The sequence below is a fragment of the Octopus bimaculoides genome, chromosome 5, assembly GCF_046866305.1.
Source record: "Octopus bimaculoides isolate indiv1 chromosome 5, ASM4686630v1, whole genome shotgun sequence".
NCBI classification, from domain to species: domain Eukaryota; kingdom Metazoa; phylum Mollusca; class Cephalopoda; order Octopoda; family Octopodidae; genus Octopus; species Octopus bimaculoides.
The window spans coordinates 32,042,217-32,065,848 of record NC_142932.1 but is presented as its reverse complement, the minus strand read 5'-3'; the positions used below and the strand labels follow the sequence as shown (position 1 = coordinate 32,065,848).

General features: G+C 36.8%; 1 protein-coding gene across 2 annotated transcripts in view; it reads right to left on the bottom strand.

The window, feature by feature from the left end:
• Nucleotides 1-23,632, bottom strand: part of LOC106880730 (heat shock factor 2-binding protein) — a 230,247-nt gene that overhangs the window by 29,816 nt on the left and 176,799 nt on the right. For both annotated transcript variants that reach the window (XM_052967847.2, XM_052967848.2), the window contains exon 6: nucleotides 16,469-16,601. In XM_052967847.2, the coding sequence (XP_052823807.1) occupies nucleotides 16,469-16,601 (133 nt within the window). The remainder of the gene's footprint in view (nucleotides 1-16,468; nucleotides 16,602-23,632) is intronic.

The window sequence follows — 23,632 nt, the reverse complement described above, 5'->3', positions numbered from 1 at the left end:
CTGATTGTCAATGTAGTATTTATCGGATCTTTGGGCCATTTCCTGTTCTCATCTGCTAACTCTTGTATAGTAAATACATATTTATCTGTAAAGTGGTTGTTGATAGAAAGGGCCAAAACTGAAATGCACAGGACATGTGGTCCTTCAATCCATTTAGGAGGACAATAACTCCAAATGTGAATTGAGTCAGACTATGACAATCCATTCAACTCATGCCAACATGGAAAATAGACTAAAAATTTATAAACACACAAACTTTTACAAAGGAATGGTTGATTGTAACTTCAAAGTTTTGGCTTGTTCACCTTCATCATACTCTGCTTTACATGAGCTCTTTTTGGTTTTATGTGGTCTGTGGCAAGATTCTTTTTTTTTTTTTGTGTGGGTAGGTGGAGTTATGTTAGTGATAACCAAGTGTGGCATCAGCAAACTGGGGAAGCAGTTGTATAAAAAAAGGGGAGACAGAGGAGGCAGGAGAAAATAATAATAATAATAATAATAATAATAATAATAATAATAATAATAATATTACTTCTACAATAGGCACAAGGCCTGAAATTTTGGGGGAGGGAGATAGTCAGTTATATCGATCCCAGTGTTCCACTGGTACTTATTTCATTGACCCCAAAAGGATGAAAGGCAAAGTCGACCCCAGTGGAATCTGAACTCAGAATGTAAGGATGGGCGAAATATGGCTAAGCATTTTGTCCAGCGTGCTAATGATTCTGCCAAATGCCACCTCAATAATAATAATAATAATAATAACAACAATAATAACAATAACAACAATAATAAATATAATAATAATCCTTTCTGCTATAGGCACAAGACCTGAAATTTGGGGGTGGGGGCTGGTCAATTACATTAATCCCAGCGCATAACTGGTACTTATTTTATCAAACCTGAAAGAATGAAAGGCAAAGCTGACCTTAGAATTTGAACTTAGAATGTACTGACAGACAGTTTGCTGCTAAGCTTTTTGTTTGGCATACTAGTGATCATGTCAGCTTGCCACTTTAACCATGATAATGATAATGGTAAAGAAAGTGCCGGAGGGTTGGGGGGAATTGAAGGACTATAAGTTCAAAATGTGTGCATTTGAGTAAACAAATGTAAGTAAAAATTACACAATACATTAAGCAGAGTTTATATATTTATTAAAATCAGATTTTCACACTATGTCAGTCTTTAAATGTATCTGTAAAAGCATTTACCTGCATTTACAGACACATACATTTACATATACATGTGTGTTTGTATACACATACACACACACACTATATTGATTCTATTTGATCTTCATGACTTCTGCTTCAAACCAGTATAAATATTATGTTGTGTTTACATAAATTTTGATCCAGTAAAGTAAATTCTATTACTGTAGTAAACACATTTTCTCATATGCAGAGATATAAAACTTGGACTCTTCAGTTTTCTATCATTTTTCAAAAACTAACCTGTTCTGTATACAATGACAATAAAATAATTATTTATGCTAAAGAAAGAAATATTTATCCGATCTAATGAAAAACTCTTACAAGCCTTTGTCATAAAAAAGAAGATTCTTTTATTAGAAAGTGATGTGTGATATTCTCTAGAGAAAAATCCAAGATGAACAAATGCTGAGGTTGTTGGGGATTAATGCAGCAGATAGTAAAAGAATAGGATTCAGTGTGAAGTGCTATTCATATAGGAAATGAAGTCACTGTTGCTCCAGGAAAGACCATTCTGATATTGTTCTTGTTAATACAGTTCTACATTTAAGAGATGAGGAATTATGTACCTTATTTATATTATTTACATTTGACGGATATTTGTCCTCATCTTGTTTGTCGCTAACACGTTTCGGCTGGTATACCCTCCAGCCTTCATCAGTAGAGTGAATTTTAGGGCTCTTAAAATTTAATATTTTCCTATCCTTCCTTAATACTGGTTCTCATATGCTACTCATATCTGCACTCGGTCTGCTTAGGAGGTTGCCTTCTGGGGTTGATCTAATCAACTCCCACTGCCCCACCAAATTTCGGGCCTTGTGCTCAGAATAGAAAAGAATATTTCAAAGTATCTAAGGCAGTGAGGCGGCAGAATCGTTAGCATACCGGGCAAAATGCTCAGTGGCATTTCACCTGTCTTTACATTCTGAGTTTAAATGCCACCAAAGTCAAATTTGCTTTTCATCCTACCAGGGTCAATAAAATAAGTACCAGTTGAGCACTGGGGTTGATGAAATCAACTTACTCCCTCCCACGAAATTGCTGGACTTGTGTCAAAGTTTGAAATCAATATTTTGAAGTATCTAATCATATCTTTAGTGGTTTGTGTTATATTTCACATGTTATCTCTCTGCCATTAGTTTTCAAACATTTTCTAAAAAAACTGCTTAAATCTTAAAGCCAGAAGATTTACCAATTTGATAATCCACCAAACTCACCACAACATTAATTGCAATTCTTTCATAGAAAATACTAGTCAGTAGTTTCATATTGAAGTATCAAGTTTCTCTTTCTCTACTATTCTCTTTTCTTTTCTACCCAAGGCCTGAAATTTTTTGGGAGGTGGGGGGGGGGCAGTCGATTAGATCAACCCCAGTACACAGCTGGTACTTAATTTATGGACCCCGAAAAGATGAAAGGCAAAGATGACCTCAGCAGAATTTGAACTCAGAATGTAAAGACAGATGAAATACCACTAAGCATTTCACCCAACGTGTTAACATTTCTGCCAGCTTGGCACCTTCAAAATACTCTTTTTTACTCTAGGCACAAGGCCCAAAATTTTGGGGGAGGGAGGGGCTAGTCGATTAGATCGACCCCACTACACAGCTGGTACTTAATTTATTGACCCTGAAAGGATGAAAGCAAAGTTGACCTGTGCAGAATTTGAACTCAGAACGTAAAGACAGATGAAACACTGCTAAGCATTTCACCCGGCAATGCTAATGTTTCTGCCAGCTCACAGCCTTAATTTATTATTCTCTTTTAACAGAGGACTGTCACTGAATCAATTCATGAATGAATCTTTCAAACGTTTAGGTACATGAAGTAACTGACACTTCTTGTTCACAAGGTCTACCATTCTAGTAAGGCAAAATATCTCCCCAACAGAGTCAAACTTTTTGGAAGGTATAATTAAAAGAAATGTAGCGCATGCAAATCTAAAGAACTTGACATAAGTGATAGAGCACTGATAATAAGATCTTCCAACAACTTAAGTGGAATAATTCAAAGTAAACATCAGCTATACTAATCCCATCCAGTTATCCTTAGATTAGGAATACCTCAAAAAATTTGCCATCTCCTCTCAATTACACAAAAGTATAAAGTTTCTGTTATGTTCTCATTAGCAGTGAAGGAGTGATGTAGTTGTTTTATTTTACGAAAATAAGGATATTGAAAGAAAAATATAGAGTACACCACTGATTGAAGATAGGGTGATTCATTAGAGATTATTTCCCAAACCATTTAAAATTTTAATTCATCAATTACACCATCATCATCGTCGTCGTCGTTTAATGTCTGCTTTCCATGCTGGCATGGGTTGGACGGTTTGATTGAGGGCTGGCAAGTCGGAAGGCTGCACCAGGCTCCAATCTGATCTGGTAAAGTTTCTACAGCTAGATGCCCTTCCTAACACCAACCACTCTGACAGTGTAGTGAGTGCTTTTTACATGCCACTGGCATGGGAGCCAGTCAGGCGGTACTGGCATTGATCACGCTTGAATGGTTTTTTTTACTTGCCACCGGCACAGGAGCCAGTCAGGTGGCACTGGCGATGACCATGTTTGAATAGTGCCTTTTATGTGCCACTGGCACTGGGAGCCGGTAAGCTGGCACTGGTATCAACCACACTCAAATGGTGCTTTTTACATGCCACCAGCACAGGACCAGTCAGGCGGCACTGACATCGACCACGCTAGAATGGTACTGTTTATGTGCCACTGGCATGGGTGCCAATCAGGTGGTACTGTCATCGGCCGCAACGATGACTTCACTTGCCTCAACAGGTCTTTGCAAGTGCGATTTATTGCCCAATGATTGAAGGGTACTCTTAAATGGGCTGGTTATGCTGCACTGGCATAGGCCACAGTTACAGTCTCACTTGGCTTGCTGGGTCTTCTCTAGCACAGCATGTTTCCAAAGGTCTCGGTCATTTGTCATCGCCTTGGTGAGGCCCAATGTTCGAAGGTCATGCTTCACCACCTCATCCCAGGTCTTCCTGAGTCTACCTCATCCCAATTTAAATATACGCTGCTAATTTTTCATAGCGTTTTCGACATTAGATGAGATATTTTCTTATTAACTGATATGTTGCCTTAGCAAAAAAGTGGAACTTAATAGTCAAGAATAGTTAAAGCCTGACATTAATGGTTTTAGTTTAATTTCCTCAAAAAAAAGTATTTGGACACAGAGAACAATAAAATTATCTGCATATATTGTAGGTGCAAGCACAGTGCAGAGGATGCAAGCACAGCCACTAAAATTTTTGTGGGGGTGCAAAATTAAAATTTTCACCCCTACTTATTTTTCTCAGGTTTAGAAAACAGTGAGGAAAAAGTTATCTGGAAAAAGTACCTTGAATTAGTTTCTTCTCAAAGAACAAAAAAAAAAAAATAAATAAATAACATAACCTTGTTTGTAGAACATTTTGAGCCTGGGTTTGCACCCACAAAGCAAATTTTGTTCCTGAACCAGTGGGTACAAGCATGGCCGTGTGGTGTGAGGAAGCTTGCTTTCCAACCATGTGGTTTGGGGTTCAATTCCACAGCAAAAAGGAGACATTGGGGGAGGTGATCTTGTGTCAGATGATGAAAGATTAGAGTGTGACAGAGAGGCAGAAACAGTCCCAGCATTGAGAGAGCAAACATGATGAAAGACTTCCAAGCCACGACATCACATCGTTTTTGTATTATCCAGTGTACCCGTTTGTGAAAATGGTAGGGTATGGCTTAAAGGAACTTTGGCTGCTATTTCTAGCATACCAAGCAACCATCTGAAGGTTCCGTTAGCTCATCCTTTCCTAGTAAATCTGAATGGTAAGCACCGAATGAGAAGCTGAGAGGAGGCCTCCTTATTCTTCTTTCTATGATAATGGTTTACATGCTGATAAGAAAACTACTCTCCAATGCCTGGATTAAACTAGCTTCAGCTGTTAATTTCCACTCCTTTGTTCACACTGCTCATCAGTTATTTAATTGCTTTATAAATAGTTTCAAATATCTGCATTAATAACACTGAAATAGCTGGCTTCTCTGCTTACCTTATTTTCCAATGTAATAAGCCATTATATCAAGATACCTAATAGTTTTGGATATTTTGCCAAAATTTTAGCAGCTTAGTCATAGTCAATCTCATCTTACTTCATAAATATCCAAACTTCTGACTGTTATCACAACGAACACTGAGAATATTATTTAATACTAGATTACCTGTGACCCATTGGGTCACCTGGAAAGTCTGAGTTTCCTAGCAACAGAGTTTTGTTTCGTGGGGTTTTTTTTCTTTTCCAGGTTATTTCACATGCTTTCAATGAATGTGACACCGAAATCACGTGTAAATGGCTCCTTTCCCCAGAAAAAGAAAGATTTGGCTGCTATTTCTTGCACGCCCTGCTACCATGTAACAGATATTTCGGGTCCCTTATCGCAAATAGCTGTTATGTGGTAGCAGGGCATGCTAGAAATAGTAGTCAAATCTTTGGAGCTGAGATACGTTGAATGCACTTCAAAAAATTTTTATAATGGTATTCCTTTGGGGTGATCTTTCACTTTGACTCTCAGAACTGTCATCTGGATCAGCTGGTTTTGTTCATTAATTTCTGTAAATTGTTTTAAAGTAAAAGAGAGGAGAAAGTGAAGGATGTACAAACATGTATATGAAACGGACGTGTGTGTGTGTGCATGTGTGAGAGAGAGAGCGAGAGTGCCATGTATGTGCCACACATACATGAGAACACATGTTCATTCACTCACTCTCTCTCTCTCTCTCACACACACACATGTGCTAAGACTATGTGTGTGTATATGTCACAGATAGCGGACATGTGTTTGTGGTGATTGATACGCCATGACATTCATTATATGTGTGTGTATTCTGTTTGTGTGTATGTGTGTCGACGTCATGGAAGCCATGTTTTTTTTCAAGAAATAGCAAACAAAAATTGTGTTTAATTGTTTTCATTAATAAATAGAGGTCCAGATATCACAAAAATTTGTACTACACTGTTGAAGGTAAGTATGAAAATAAATATGCAAAAAAAAATGAGATAAAATATACTATTTCTGAGATATTTCGGGTACACACAAATACCTCTATTATTAAGATCATAAATGAGGTGGCAAGCTGGTAGAATAGTTTGTCTTTACGTTCTGAGTTCAAATTCCACCGAGATCGACTTTGCCTTTCATCCTTTCAGGGTCGATAAATTAAGTACCAGTTGTGTACTGGGGTCGATCTAATTGAATGCCCCCCTCCTCCCCCAAAATTTTGGGCCTTGTGCCTAGAGTTGAAAAGAAATATTTAAAGGTGGTGAGCTGGCAGAAACGTTAGCATGCTGGGCGAAATGCTTAGTGGTATTTTGTCTGTCTTTACATTCTGAGTTCAAATTCCGCCAAGGTTGATTTTGCCTTTCATCCTTTTGGGGTTGATAAATTAAGTACCAGTTGTGTACTGGAGTCAATCTAATCAACTGGCCCCCTCCCAAAAAATTTCAGGCCTTGTGCCTAGAGTAGAAAAGCTTATTACGATTGTAAATTTCTCATCAAATCCATAAAATATTAATGTTTTTTTTTAACATTGTTTCTATGACAGTATACTTCACATCTCTTAGAGTAGTATATCACCTGGGAAACAACCTTCTAAAGTCTGGCAAAAGCAATTCCTTTTAGGTTTTCCTAACTCCTCTACTAAAAGCACAAGAATAACTAAAAGGGGACAAGCAATACAGTCCACTTCAGGTGGCTTACTTTTGGAGTAATATTTTATATATGTATTATTCTGTGCTTTTGTCTTTTGACAGGGCGGGGGTGGAGACAAACTCAGAGACTGCCCTGGGAAACACAAACTCAAGTTACATTACTGATTGTAATTACTTTCAACTATCAACTTACAAAACTCTTTTACTCAGATTGCATTATTCAATCAAATTATATCAATATCAATGTGGTTTACTCAACCACATACATCACCTGCTGTTTTTGCTTACTGATGTCATATTAAAGTCTCTCGTACTTAAACTTCCTGGTAAGTTAATTAACAGAACACATTTAACAACCCAACTGGCTGCACTCAACCTGTTTCCATTTCTTGAGAATATTTGCATTAACTGTCCATGTTTCCCTGTCATACTGCAAGACATTTTATATAAATGTTTCAAACAGACAACCATTTTATAGAGAGGCAAACACTCTAGTGACAGTAACCTAAGCTTTAACTATTGTAAATTGAACACTATCACAAACTCTCCTTCCAGAACTGCATTAAAATGCCACTCAAATAAGAAAACATATGATCACTGCTATTAAGAGAACTGACCACTGTCCATTCTTGAGTCAACCTGTACTCCCCACACCCATCAAGTTTTGGTTTCATATCTCTCCTCATATAAGATCATAACTGCAGTACACCTTTTTGCTCTCTGTCTACCAAAATTTGAAACCATTAAGTATGACTATACCGAGATTAACTCTTAGAGTTAAAAACTTGACAAATCCTTTCTAGCATAGGCACAAGGCCTGGAATTTGAGGGGAGGGGACTAGTCAATTACATCGACCCCAGTGAGTCACCAATACTTAATTTATTGGTTCCAGAAGGATGAAAGGCAAAGTTGACCTCAGCGGAATTTGAACTTGAGCGACAGGTGAGATACCACTAAGCATTTTGTACAGCATGCTAATGATTATTAGGACAAATAAAAACAGTATAAGAAATGGAAAGCTTTCTTAAAAAGTGCATAGGAAAAGAAAAAGAATATAAGAAATAAAATAACAAGTAGAATAAAAAAAAAATTCAAATAAAATGCAAAAAGTGAAAAAAAAAAACACACAAAAAGGACAAATATTCAAAGAATGACAAGGTGTAAAAATATATCATTATTGAGTTAAATTAATTGAGATTGAGTTATTTCTCAAAGACTGTCAAGTATTACTGAAATGATCTTTCTGACAGAAGCTGAGTCATACATTAATGAAAGATTAGAAAAAGTTTGCCTGCAGTATATCAATGTGTTGTTTAACCCCGAACATTTTAGGAATGTGTCAGTTTGTAAGAGATTGATAGTTAGCAACCTAAAATTGAACCTGGGCAGTCTCAATTGCTGTTAAGTTCACATTAGTGGCATTGCTCTGTTAGTGTGAAGTATTTTTGTATAATGTATGGATAGCATGTATTTTATATACCATTGAAAGTGAGCTTATGGAGTTCATTAGATGAAAGGAAAATATTGGAATGATAATACATCTTCCAACTTAAAACACTATTATTTGGTGGAAAAGAAAAAAAAAGGAAACAAGTGTGTGTGTGTGTGTGTGTGTGTGTGTGTGTGTGTGTGTGTACATGCTGAAATATTCAACCAAATCTGAGTGGGGAAAAGGGTAGTTAAATGTACACAGTATTGGAAGAACAGAATAAATGAAGATACAAAGAACAGTAAGGTAGATTAGTCCAACTGAAGGCAAAATGGCAGATTCCACTTTAATCTACTAATTAAGACAAACCATAAGTAACATAGGTACATTGAAGCAGACATCCCCCCAGCAATTCTTGGTTGAAGTTTTGAAAATAGTTCAGTTTACCTTTACAGTACTATCATCATCATTGTTTAATGTCTGCTTTTCATGCTGGCATGGGTTGGATGGTTTGACTGAGGGCTGGGAAGCTGCACCAGGCTCCAATCTGATGTGGCAAGGTTTCTGCAGCCAACCACTCCAAGAATGTAATGGGTGCTTTTTATGTGCCACTAGCATGGGAGCCAGTCAAATGGCACTGGTATTGGCCATGCTTGAATGGTGCTTTTTATGTGGCACGTAATTAGCTTCTACAATAGGACTTGGGTTGAGCAATGCCAAAGGAGTGAAATTTGGTAGAAGGAAACTGGACAGCAGCTTGTGGCACATATGTAAAAGAGTGTGGATTTGTTGGTGTGTGTCTTCAGATAAACACTTCTAGGGGCAGGAGTGACATTTGTTTAAGTTCTGCATAAATTGTATGCTCTGCAGTTTAAGGAGTGAAGACCAGTTTATCTTGCTTTATTGAAAACAAATAACAGTTTGCATCATAAAGGGCAACCAGCTGTGAAATACTGCATCAAAAGAAGAGTCAACCAACCGAGATAAAAGTTGACCATTGATAGGGTTTGAACTCAGAGCACAGGAGTCAGAACACATAGCAAAATACATTCTAGTCAATGTTCTAACAATTCTCCTGATATGCTGTCCTTTACACATCTCTTTAATTTGTTTATAAGAATTGATATTGAAACAAACAAAATGTGTTCACAAACTTTTAACAGCCAACATTTTTTTTACTGTCTGTTTACCTCTACTCCTATGTAGGACACATTGAATTTTTTTTATATGAGCAAAGAAAGTGATATAAGTGTTGTGTAATAACTTAGAGTTCCTAGATCTGTTAGTCCATAGTATTTTTATGTATATAGGTATCCAATTTCAAAGTTTGGTAAACAGAAGAATACAGAACAGTTATTATCAAAAAGCTTTTTAAAAAATGCCAATTAAGTCTAAGCTGAAGATTAAAGTTAGAAGCAGGTGCATGTTTTCTGACAAAGGAAAATAAATGAGAAAGTGCATGGTGTGAGTACGATCCATCAGAACATGATAATAATAATTATCTAGCTGCTATTATAGTAATATGCACTAAATGAGTTACTTACCTGTTTCTTAACTGATTTAAAAGGTAAAATATTAACCGTTTCAAAAGTTTAGTTTTTGGTTTCATTTTCATGATTTATGAATTAATTTATATTCTAGAAAGAGATATTTTAAATGAATGAATGAGTAAAAAAATATTTATCAGAAAGTGAATACAAGTGCTTGGAGATTGAAAGGTTGAAGAGCAATGCTCTCAAACACATTGCTGTTGACAATGCTTAAGATTACAGTTCACTTATAACAGACAACTGGGAGCATCTGTATGAATGGAGCAAGGTTCCAGCCAGATGGAAGATGACATGATGGTAGAATAGTACAATAGACAGAGCCATCAAAGTTAAGAGAGAGACTCAAAAGAATAGAAGAAAACGAGGAACAAGCAACAATGGCAAGTAGCTAGACGAGAAATTATACAATAGATATATTTACCAATGAGAAATGAAGAGGTCTGCCAATATTTTTCTATTTCCTCATTCCCTAACAAAAGATATGTATTGGAAACAACAAATAGAATTACCAAAATTTCGTCCCTGAACTTTTATGGAATAAGAGTTAATCTTCCTAGGAGACATCTATGGCTGAATGTACCTAATACATCATCTAAAAGGATATTCACAAACCTTTAAAACATTTATTTATTGCAGCTATTCAGAGGAAGCCTTTGTGTAAACAACACTAAACAAAACAAAAATATTATTTCTGCTAGTTCCAAAGAAACCTTTGTTATTCTAGAAATAACAATTGTTGTTTTCATTAATCGCTTTCACCGATTCGTTCTTTCCTTAATATATATTCCTGCTTTTTCCACCTATTCCAATAGTTCTATAAATACATTTCCTACCTTTTCCAGTTGAGACATTCCCAACTTTATCCCCTTTGTCTTATTTCTAGTCTAATTAAGAGCTTCTTACCTTCCAGAAATATATTTCAAAGCCGTTTATAACCATTATTTTATCCTATGAAAAGGACTCTATATTACAAAGCAAAAATAATTTCATAGTCTATTTTCTTTTCCAATAGTTTTAAAATTGGTTGAGAGTAGACATAACACCTAGAATGATTAATATAATTATTAGCTTTTATAAAGTTCAAAGAAAAGATCTTACAATTGGCAATAACTGTAAATGTTTACAGTTCCTGCTCAAAATTGCAGGGATAAGATTACCAACAAAATCAAATTTGGAGAAATTTTGTCAAAAATCAATTCATTATGGATTGGGAATTGCAAGGAGTTAAGAAAATGCTTCTAGGTCATATGATTTCGTGTCATTTTTAAAGGCAAAATGAGGAAGTTTGAGATGATACCTGAAGCTTCAAGTGAAAATATAAGCGTCTTAGAAGGTAGAATGGAATATCATCATCATCGTTTAACGTCCGCCTTCCATGCTAGCATGGGTTGGACGATTTGACTGAGGACTGGTGAAACCGGATGGCAACACCAGGCTCCAATCTAAATTTGGCAGAGTTTCTACAGCTGGATGCCCTTCCTAATGCCAACCACTCAGAGAGTGTAGTAGGTGCTTTTACGTGTTACCTGCACGAAGGCCAGTCAGGCGATACTGGCAACGGCCACGCTCGAAATGGTGTCTTTTATGTGCCACCCGCACAAGCCAGTCCAGGGGCACTGGCAACGATCTCGCTCGAAATTCCTACGAAGGCCAGTCAGGCAGTACTGGCAATGGCCACGCTCGAAATGGTGTCTTTTATGTGCCACCCGCACAAGCCAGTCCAGGGGCACTGGCAACGATCTCGCTCGAAAATCCTACGAAGGCCAGTCAGGCGGTACTGGCAACGGCCACGCTCAAAATGGTGCATCTTATGTGCCACCCGCACAAGAGCCAGTCCAGGGGCACTGGCAACGATCTTACTTGGCTTGCCGGGTCTTCTCACGCACAGCACATTTCCAAAGGTCTCGGTCAGTAATCATCGCCTCGGTGAGGCCCAATGTACGAAGGTCTTGCCTCACCACCTCAGCCCAGGTCTTCCTGGGCCTACCTCTTCCACGGGTTCCCTCAACTGTTAGGGTGTGGCACTTTTTCACGCAGCTATCCTCATCCATTCTCACCACATGTCCATACCAGCGCATTCGTCTCTCTTGCACACCACAACTGATGCTTCTAATGTTCAGCTTTTCTCTCAAGATACTTACACTCTGACGGGTATTCACATTGACATTACACATCCAACGGAGCATACTGGCTTCATTCCTTGCGAGCTTACGTATGTCCTCAGCAGTTACAGCCCATGTTTCACTGCCATGTAGCATGGCTGTTCGTACGCATGCGTCATACAGTCTGCCTTTTACTCTGAGTGAGAGTCCCTTTGTCGCCAGCAGGGGTAAGAGCTCTCTAAACTTTGCCAAGGCTATTCTTATTCTATCAGCTACACTTTCAGCGCACCCACCCCCACTACTAACTTGGTTGCCCAGATAGCGGAAGCTATTGACTACCTCTAGTTTTTCACCCTGGAATGAGATAGAAATTGTTTCCTGTTTGTTTACAGTCTTTATTTCACCTGAACATCTGCCACAAACAAAAACTAACTTGCTAGTTAACCTGCCTTTGATGTTGCTGCACCTCTTATGTGTCCATAGCTTGCACCGGGTACATCTTATAGAGTTACTACCTACTCCTTTTCTACATACTGAGCAGGGCCATCTACCTGAAGGGGTTTATGTTTTATCTACCTTCCTACTTATTAGGATTTTGGTTTTAGCTAGGTTGACTCTAAGGCCCTTCAATTCTAGACCTTGCTTCCATACCTGAAACTTCTCCTCTAGTTCTGATAGTGACTCCGCAATTAGGACAAGGTCATCAGCATAGAGGAGCTCCCAGGGGCAACCTGTCTTGAACTCCTCTGTGATTACCTGGAGGACTATGATAAATAAGAGGGGGCTGAGGACGGAACCTTGGTGGACCCCTACCTCTACCCAGAATTCATTGCTGTACTCATTTCCAACCCTCACCTTACTGGCAGCATCTCTGTACATGGCTCGCACAGCTCTCACTAACCATTCTTCTATCCCAAGTTTCCTCATTGACCACCAGATAAGGGATCGGGGGACCCTGTCAAAGGCTTTCTCCATGTCAACGAAAGCCAGGTACAGAGGTTTATCCTTGGCTAGGTATTTCTCCTGCAGCTGTCTTACTAGAAATAAGGCATCAGTAGTGCTTTTACCTGGCACGAACCCAAACTGCATCTCATCTAAATTGATTCGCTCCTTAATTAGTTGGGCTATGACCCTCTCTGTAACTTTCATAACCTGATCTAACAGCTTGATGCCTCTGTAATTATTTGTATCTAAAGCGTCACCTTTACCTTTGTAGCAGTTGACTATGATGCTGCTACACCAGTCATTGGGTATGACTCCTTCGTGTATCACCTGGTTCATAATACGGGTGACTAGGCTATAGCCAACACTGCCAGATATTTTGAGCATCTCTGCAGTGATTCCTGATGGGCCGGGGGCTTTCCCAGTCTTCATACTCTTAATTGCTTTATCTACCCTGGTACTATCAACTCGGATAGCTGGTTCCTCTATTGGGTCGACATACGGCAGGCTCTCTTCCTCCCATTCATTCTCTTTGTTAAGCAATCTATCGTAGTGGCATCTCCAGACCTCTTTCTTTGCATCCTCATTTAGTGCAAGCGTACCATCATCCATGCGAACACATTTCTCTCCTACGACATCACTATTTTCTCTCCTACACTGTCTTGCAACACGAAATACCTCGAGTCTTTGGTCCTCACGGCGCAGAACATTGGCAAATCTTTTCTTATCTGCTTCCCCTCTGGCTAAATAAACCTGTCGCCTAGCCTCCCTTCTGGCACATTGGTACAATTCCCTGCTACCACCGTTCTTCCAGTCCTTCCAAGCCTGTTTCTTTTGTCTAATAGCCCTGTCTACCTCCTTGTTCCACCACCACATTACTCTGGGTCGAGAGGGGACCTTATACTAGCCACAGATCTGGTCGGTGGCTTTCAACAGGTTGTCCCGCAGAACCACACACACACACATACCAACACTAGGAAAAACAAAACAAAACAATTCAGAGCATTATCTACAATAATATCGAAGTAGATAACACTGGACAGAAGTAACTTGAAATCTATGCTTTCAAATGAAGACGAAAGTGAAGCTTTTAATAACGACAAGCACACAAGCAAGCATGCAATCAGAGTTTGGGTAGTATATAGATTTTGAGTGTGTTGAATTCATTATACCTAATAACTTCAGCACTATCAAGGATAAACATAGTTCTTAATTCTCTGATATTGAGACAGTTCAATATAATCATAAGTTCTTTTAGTTTCATGATGTTATGAGACTAGGCTCAACAATTTCAGATTGAAGTATATACACACGAGAGAGAAAGCGTTTGTTGCTGTTGTTTAGCATTAGCTCAGCCCTTATTGGGTAGACCCATTATCAAAGGCATTAAAGCAATTTCATTTTGTTTTTCAGGATTAGTGGACCCAAACCTCATTAACTAATATACATTTTTAAAAGCAAAGGGATGTGGTTTTGAGGATAGATAACCATGTAAGGGCTCTTTCATCAGCTCAACACTGAAAGTTTTAAATAAAAAGTAACTGATAAGACAACATGTGCATTTGACAACATAAACTTTTTGAAATGTCAATGAAACAAGTTTATTTATTTTTATAGGTGGAAAGAGCCATTTGTAGAGGGTGTGATATACATCGCTTTTCATGGATCATGTTTTCACAAACACATCAATAAATATAAATCGATTTGTCAATCAAACAGCAACTATCCTATCTTAATAATTATAATTGTGCATACTGTTGTCTCTGTTGATGATGTTATTAGTAAGAAAAAAAAATATGAACAATAATAACCTTGTATGTTTAAATGACTGTGTTGGGTACATTTGAAAATCTCTTCCCCCATCTCTTCAGAAAAAAAAGGGGTGATTTATATGAATGAGAAAGTCACTATCTGAAAGATTACACTAGATCTTATCTAAATGGGTAAATTCTGTCAATTATTTGCAACTAATATTACTCTGATATATGTCAAGCTTTCTTACAAACGAACTTAATGCTTGTTTACATGTAAACGATCCAGAATCTCACACTTAAAATTGTATTCACGTTAATTTTTCAAATATGCCATGTAGAAAACTGTACTTTTTAGCAAGGAGTTGCTTAATAGTTTAACAAGATGCAAATAGCTTTTGACAGGCATTGTTCTTGATTTTCCTGATAATGTGTTTAAAAAAAGAAAAAAAAAAAGATGCGTTTGAAAGGCTTGGCTTTAATGAAGTTAACAGCCTTGCCTGTAGCCGACAGACAGTTGGGGAAACAAAATACAGAAGATGCAATATATAAACCATACAAAGCTTTCCACAAACAAACTACAATAGTAATCTTTCATTGAAATTACATTACACTGTTAAGTAAAATATCCTTCTGTCATAAATATAACTGCATGAAATATTGTTTCATTCCTTCTCTTAATCCATTATGAATAAAGCAGACATACATGTACTGTCAGTTTACTTGCTAAGATTATCATGAATTATGTCTGTAATATAACATCAAGTCAAAAATGTATTTGTAGTTTTGCCAGAGACTTCAACCCAACCTTACTTTGCTCCTGTTTCCAGTTCTCTTGTATATGAGCTTTTTGATGGATTCGTTGAAGTTATTTGTGGCCATATTAGTCTCCCGTTTCCAGATGTAATTTATCTCTACTACATTAATTCAATAAGACCTTTTTCATCACCATCATCATTTAACATCCACTTTTCCATGCCTGCATGGAACAGATGGAACCTGTTGAGGATTTTCTATGGCCAGAGACCTTTCTGTCACCAACCCTTACCTGTTCCCAAACTTATTTATTTCACATTGTTTTGAATTAAACATGTATTATCTCAGCTTTGAGATGTTGATGATGTAAAAGTTTATTCCTAGAATGACATTGTAGGATAGCTGTGATAGGCCAGATCTGGCTGGTTTGAACATATAATGGGTAGATTTTTTGGACCAGATACGGCTTGTTTAAATGCTAAAGGGTTAAGCCAGTATTTCCAGCAAATTAAACCGCATACAGCAATAGAAAAATCAGAAAAATGCTGAATTGTCTATATTTACAGGTTTTCATGTTTTTTTTTTGTTTTTTATCAAGGCATCATCCAGTCAGGTTGATTGCTTGGGCCAGCCTGACTATCTCTCTCCATCCCACCCGATTTTCCATTAGTGTTTTTGGGTCTTCAACATCTTCTACAAGCTGTTGTATATATACATCTTCCGTGGTCTTCCAGCCATTGTGGTACCATGATTTGGTGTCCACAGCAACACATTACTCATAAGTTCTTCTTTACTTCTTCGGTAGTGGCCAGCGAACCTCAACCTCCACTATTGGATGGTTGATGAGAAAGTTGGTACAATCCCATTTAACCATTGTTTTGTTAGGTGCTCCCTCCAAGAGATGTTGAGCACTGCACGTAACATTCTGATTTTCATGTGATCAAGGCAATACCCCAGCATGGCCACAGTCCAGTGACTGAAACAAGTAAAAGAATGTACAAATAAGACATATTTTTCATACTTACTAGTTATAATACCACACATAGCTAAGATGAAATGTTCTTCATCAGTTTTCTCCTGAGGCCAATCTTCTTTGTATGCGGTAAGAAAACTTTCCAGAGTCCCTTGCACAAGCAATAAAAATTCATTTACTTTATTCTGAAATATAAAATTGTAAATAAGCAAACAAATTATAAATAAATGACTAAGATTAAAAGACATCATAAGCGCTAATCTAAGCTAGAAAAAATATACCACCCCCTCCGACGGGATTCAAACCTAGCTTCTATCATATTTCAGGCAACCACATTACTAGTTACACTACAGTATGCTTGTCATCTCTGTTAAATTAGGCTATATATGTTTTACTACTAGAAACTAATACTTCAACCTCAATAAATATCACATTTATTTCACAGATAATTCGATAGTCTCTCGGAGGCAGGTCCTGTTTTTTTTGCATTTTCTTTTTTAGTCTTAAATTAGTGATAATAATGTTTTTTATCAAATACATATATATATATATATATATATATATATATATATATATGTGTGTGTGTGTGTACACACATACATATATATACACATTTATATATATATATATATATGTATGTATATATGTGTATGTACGTATATGTATATATATATATGTATGTATATATATATATATATATATATATATATATATATATATATATATATATATATGCATGTATGTATGTATGAAAATAAAACTTGAAATTATTCTCCTCATTCAATTTCAATACATGTTTTGATATCAATTTGGAACAATTTCTGTAGTAACTGCACAGGAGAGGTATGAATATCTCCATCTATGTATCATACTTAATATATACACACTGTCAATATGCCAGTTACTGTGCTATGTGTTTGGAGATAATGTCTCTTATGGACATGTGTTAAAAACACTATAAATATCAGCAGATGAAAATTCATCCCTGCAGTGACCAGTGAGAAAGCCAGGTGCATTTTGGGCCTTTTAGGGCCTTTTTAATGGTGCATGCTGAAAGCCAGTGACATGCTCAGATGAGAATTTTTCACCCCTGATATAGGAAAGTGAAAACCCTTTTGTTACCATATTTCTGTTGAGAAGCTCTGTGTTTCTTTCAATTGATTTTAAATATGGTGAAGAATTTAGTAAAATGACTTAGTTATCATTAAGCTAGTTGTTATAAAAAAAAAAAAAAATTACTCTCCTCTAACAAAAATTTTATTTGCCAAGGTTAAGCCATTGTTAAACGCTACCATAAAGACACTGACATCAAGCCAAATAGAAATCACATTGATCTCACCCAAAGGTCATGGGTACAGCCCCTCCTCTTTTTGAAGTTGTATCAAATAAATAAATAAAAGAAATAGATGTAACCTATATTAGCTAAGATTCATTGGAAAATCAATTAAAAATTTATAAAAAATCAAAACATCAACAACAAAAGTAATTTCAAAATGATGTCAGTGAAAGAAAAGTACTCAAAATACAACACAAACACAAGAAATCTGGCAAAACTGACAAAGTGAACAGTTTGAAAGTCCCAGTTTTACAAGACTTATCAATAATCTCTAGATTTGGGACCTTAAGAGATAAACACATTGCCAGCTAACTTGCGGAATAAAAACAACCAAAAAAAAAAAGAATATTATTTTGGTATGTATTTTGCATGGAGACCCTAATTTCTTCTCTTTTATGGAGAGAGAGGAAATATGATTTCAACATATGCAGTATAGTAATATACAACAGATTGAAAAATTATTTTAACGTAAATAGTGTAACCATGAAATCTAATAGAAAATGATGTATGTATATATGTGAGGGAGGAGATGTGTGCATAAAGATGTATGGATGTATGTGCACACACTGCTGTAAAACTAGCATTGTCCAGGGGGACGTATTATGTATACATAAATTTAATATATGCAGATTGTAAATAAATAAGTAAAATCCATATGATTTAACCTTTAAATTTTAAAATTACTTTTATGATGCCTTCCCGTGAAAGAATTACAATAGAAAACTCTCTCACTATTCTAGATGCTGGTTACTTTTCCTTTAGTTATTATATATATCTATCTGAAGCAACAGTAAAAACCAGGATGGGATACCCTGTCATATCCACCGCTAGCAACACAATAAATTAAAGGCAAGTCCCTATCCCCCATCCAGGCAGATTCTGTTACCATGTACCATATGTTCCAGCCTGATTATCATCACTGCTTCACTCTAGTCCTGTTGACATGACTGCATGAGACAGAGAAAGTTTCTAAATGAACTTTAGCTTCCCTGTCCAGTAATTATTTTTTTTTTTTTTATTCTTTCAGATGATCTGTCTGAGAAAAAAAAACAACAAAAAAAAGAAAAAAAACCCAAAACAAAACAAAGAAGCTGACATTTGTTCAGCATTATGTATTGTGATATGGCCTCAGTTTTACAAAACTACTGATCCACATGAAACTGGCATTACTCTTAGCAAACCTCAATATTCTTAGTAACAAATATTATATCTTAGCTGAAGTTGGCAGGACCTTAATAACAACTGAATATCGTATCATTAAAATAGAGCCAGCAGCATCATGATACCATGTCAATCAGAAGAGAGTAAACTAAATAGGAACAAATGTCTTCTTAAGCATTAAAATGATATGTTTTCATTTTCACATGTCAAGATTAGACTGAAAGTTCCAAAGTTTAGTTAGTGCCAACAGCAGCCAGTATAGCCATGTTAGAGAGAGAGAGAGAGAGAAAGAAAGAAAGAAAGAAGAGAGAGAGAGAGAGAGAGAGAGAGAGAGAGAGAGAGAGAGAGAGAGAGACCTATTACAAGTAGAAAGTATTTTATTTTTTACATCTGTCATTTACAATAGCAACCTCTAGTATAGTTTCCCTATTTCAAATAGACAAAACATTCCCTGATGTTATGAAAGATCAGCATAAAAATTAGGAATTAATAGGTTTTCAGAAGGAACTTTCATAAAATTGACATATACCAGTTTCTAACTCGTTAGGGTACCTTGCAATTGTCCTATAGTGCACAGGCTCAAATCCAGCAGTAAGACTACATGAGGCTCATCATCATCATCATCATCATCATCATCATCATTGTTTAATGTCCGTCTTCCATGCTAGCATGGGTTGGACAATTTGACTGAGGACTGGCGAACCAGAAGGCTGCACCAGGCTCCAGTCTAATCTGGCAGAGTTTCTACAGCTGGATGCCCTTCCAAATGCCAACCACTCCGGGAGTGTAGTGGGTGCTTTTACGTGCCACCGGCATGAGGGCCAGTCAGGTGGTACTGGCAATGACCTCACTCATACACCATTTTGATATAAGCATCAACCCTACTTCTCAGGTTTAATAAAAGGTTCTGAACCGGACAGCTTAAATGCAAAGCACTAAGACTTCAATTTATGTTAGCATTGGGAAGACAGATGAAAAGATAAACATTAGCAGTTGTGTACAAATACAGATCAGCATCATCATCACCATCATCATTTAACATCCACCTTTCCATGTTTGCCTGGGTTAGAAAGAATCTGTTGAGCAGATTTGCAAATTTTATTTGGCCTGATGCCTATCCTGTCACCAACCCTCATCTGTTTCCAAGCAAGATAATATTTCACCATGCAAAACAGGAAACAAACAATATGATTTATATCATTGTACTACTCATTTACAATCATCATGTGATGTAAAGACAAGGAGACTTACAAACACACACGTAAGATTAAAAAATTACACAGAAGGATGACAAAGGAACACATGATAAAATCACACACAAGATGTGGACATGATCTTCCTTCGGCAGTTATTGTCCAAAAATCATAACAACTTTGCACCTTTTACGATACAATTATTCATTTTGGTGGTGTCAAATTAAAATCTTTTAATATAGCTTCAGTTGGTTTGGTCAGGAAAGGCAGTAACTTCAAATAATAACAGACATGAACCATAATGACCAGTTCAATCTGTTCATAGCAGTGTGAAAAATAGATGAACATTTCTAATAATGGTGCAGTGAGGAAATGCACTCAGTACAGTCTATGGTTCATGAGAGAAAAGGCATCCAGTGATAGAAACCAAGCCAAGCCAAGATGACCTGTACGAACACCAGTCTCTGGTGTTCACAGGTCATCTTGGTTCTAAATAAAAAAAATCACTTGGATCCTGAGAACTTGGAAAGTGGACATAAAATGATGATGGTATATGTATGTATATATAAATGTATGCATAAATTAAGAACAATGTGACTCACTTCTACATTAAAGTTTAGTAGGTATAAGACATGTCCACATCATCAGTATTCAAACCCCATTGGTCAGTTGAGGTCACATGATCATTTTTGCTATCGGAGTGACATCATTTATTCTGTTGGTAGGCCCACGTGGTGGACAGGATGCTGGAGTCACTTTGTTGGTATTCTGTAAGGGTGTGATATTTCAGTAGCATCAGCTCTTTCCAGTAGATATATAACTTAGTAGAACAGACAATTAGTCGTTATGTATGGTGTGATATTTCAGTGACAACAGTCATCATGTGGGGAAGTAATCAACATAACAATGCTTGGTTACATGAGTTTACATGGCAGACACAAGATGAGAAATCAGAATTATATACCCTGCCATTGTACATATGCCAACTAGGTCTGGGTTATATATCAGTTATCAGTGGCCAATAGCTTGAGTATATTAACAGAGTGTACCTCTGGTAGCAACAACATTTTTCCTGTAAATGAATGCCATGGGCTGGTGGATTCGGTGCAGTTTTGGCAATTACAAGCTCCAGGTGAGCAAGAACCCTATCACAGATTCCTCATGTGATGTTGATGAAATCATTTTAATGGTCCTGGAATCTCCAGATGAAGCAAGAAAGGGAGGTAAAGTTTTTCTGGTTCTGTTTCTGAAAGAGTGTATATGTTGCATGTATCTTTCCTTGGAGTCATTGGCCATCATGCTTGTGTAGAGTCTTCTGAAATCATCAGTGTGAGGATGGCTCTATTAATTAGGATCTTTCAGAGGCAGGATCCTTCCAAAGGGCAGTTGGTAGGATTTCAGCAATTGTAAATTGGAGTGTAGAGTGAAGACTGTGTTTACATCTCTTGTAGCAAGTCATACTAGAGGCAATATTATTTAAGCATGAGTGACCTTGATGATATGGGAATTAAAGAGTTTATAATATTTGTGGTTTGGGGAAAATGCTTTTTTAATTAGCATCAAGAAACGCCAAACTATATTAGTGGAAATATCTTGACTGAATGAAAGATTAAACCAAATTATCTAACCTCTTTCTTACTCAAAGGTTTGGGAAGGAGGTCTCTTTAATTCCCATAATATCAAGGTTAGCTACTCATGCTTATATAATACTACTTCCAACATACACTACAACATATGTAAACATAGCATTCACAACTGGGGAAGATCCTCCCTCTCAAAGGTTGTGGAGTGAGCACCACCCTCACACCACCTTCAGATGGCATCATGAGACATTACATGACATAACAGCAAACGACTTCAAGGAAAAATATACAATATACACCACACACTCCTTTAGATGTAGTGTCAAGGAAAACTCCACATCTATGACTTGGTTCATCTAGAAACTCCAGGACAGTCAAAATGACTTCTCCAACATCACACAGAGTATCTAGAGGGTAACATCTTCGTTACTCACCCAGGCTCATAATAATCATCAACTCTGCTTCTGTGAGAAACTGCACCTAGGGCATCCAGTTGTAGAAACTCTGCCAGATCAGATTGGAGCCTGGTGCAGCCTCCTGGTTCGCCAGGCCTCAGTCAAATCGTCCAACCCATGCTAGCATGGAAGGCAGACATTAAACAATGATGATGATGACTCTTCCAACCCACAACATCCATCAATAAGAAAAATGACCAATATTAATATTGTCATCAGAATTACCGCCTGGTAATGACCATCAAGCCATTGACCACTGGTAACTCTGATATATTACTGAGGGTTTTAGTTTGCTCAAGCACAATGGCAAGGTATTTAATTCTTGTTGCTCATAGAGATTACAGCTTTCTGTAACTCATGTTGGTCATGCAAGCTCATGTCAGCTGACACTAACACATCAGTTGCTTCCCCACATGATAACTGTTGTCAGTGAAATACTACACCATACAAAATGACTAACTGATGCCAACATTTTGTCTGTTCTATCATGTGATATATCTAATATAAAGAGCTGATGCTGTTGAAATATCACAACCTTGCAGAATACCAACAAAGTGACTTCACCATCATATCTGCCCCACCCCATACACCTACCATATAAAATAATTGATGTCACTGATAGCAAAAATAATCGTGTAACCTGAATTGACCAATGGAGGCCTGAATACTCTCATTTAGAATTCATTTTAAATTTCTCTTAAATTCCCTCCACTCTCTATAAAAATCTGATGATTTAGACATATTGTATACTCATGGAGGCAAATCAAACAGTTATTAAAAACAAATAAGTCTAACCGAATGTATTGAGTGTAATTTTTGTTTGTTCACTTACTCATTCATGTGTATGTGTGCATGTGTGTATGTATACATATTTCTATGTTTGTGTGCATACATGTGTATGTATGAAGACCTGTGTGTTTGTATGTGTATACATGTTTATGTATATATGTGTGTATATACATATTTGTGTGTGTGTGTGCGTGCATGAGTATATGTGTATACATATTTGTACATGTGTGTGTGCATACATGTCTATGTATATGTGTATACATGTTTATGTATAAGTGTGTATATACATATGTGTGTATGTGTGTGTGTGTGTGTGTGTGTGTGTGTGTGTGTGAGAGTAAACTACCAGAAGTAGACTAACAAATAGAATTTTAGCCAACATCATTCTTCTAAAAAACAGAAAAATAATAATTCTAAAAACTATATCTTACAAAGTAAAAAAAATTGTTTTGTGCCATGGGAACATGTGGAATTAAATCTGTAATAACATTAAGCTTGGTTGTAGCTGATATGAAGCTAAAACTTAACGATAGATAGTCAACACATAAAGCTAAATGGAAACTTTAATTATGCTAAGACCAACTGATTTAGATTTGAGATGATTTGAGATGATATCTTCGTCTTGATAGTTATTACAGTGTTGATTTGCAAACAGGTGAGATATATCAAGCAGAAAGTAGTATTTTTTTTTGTTTTGTT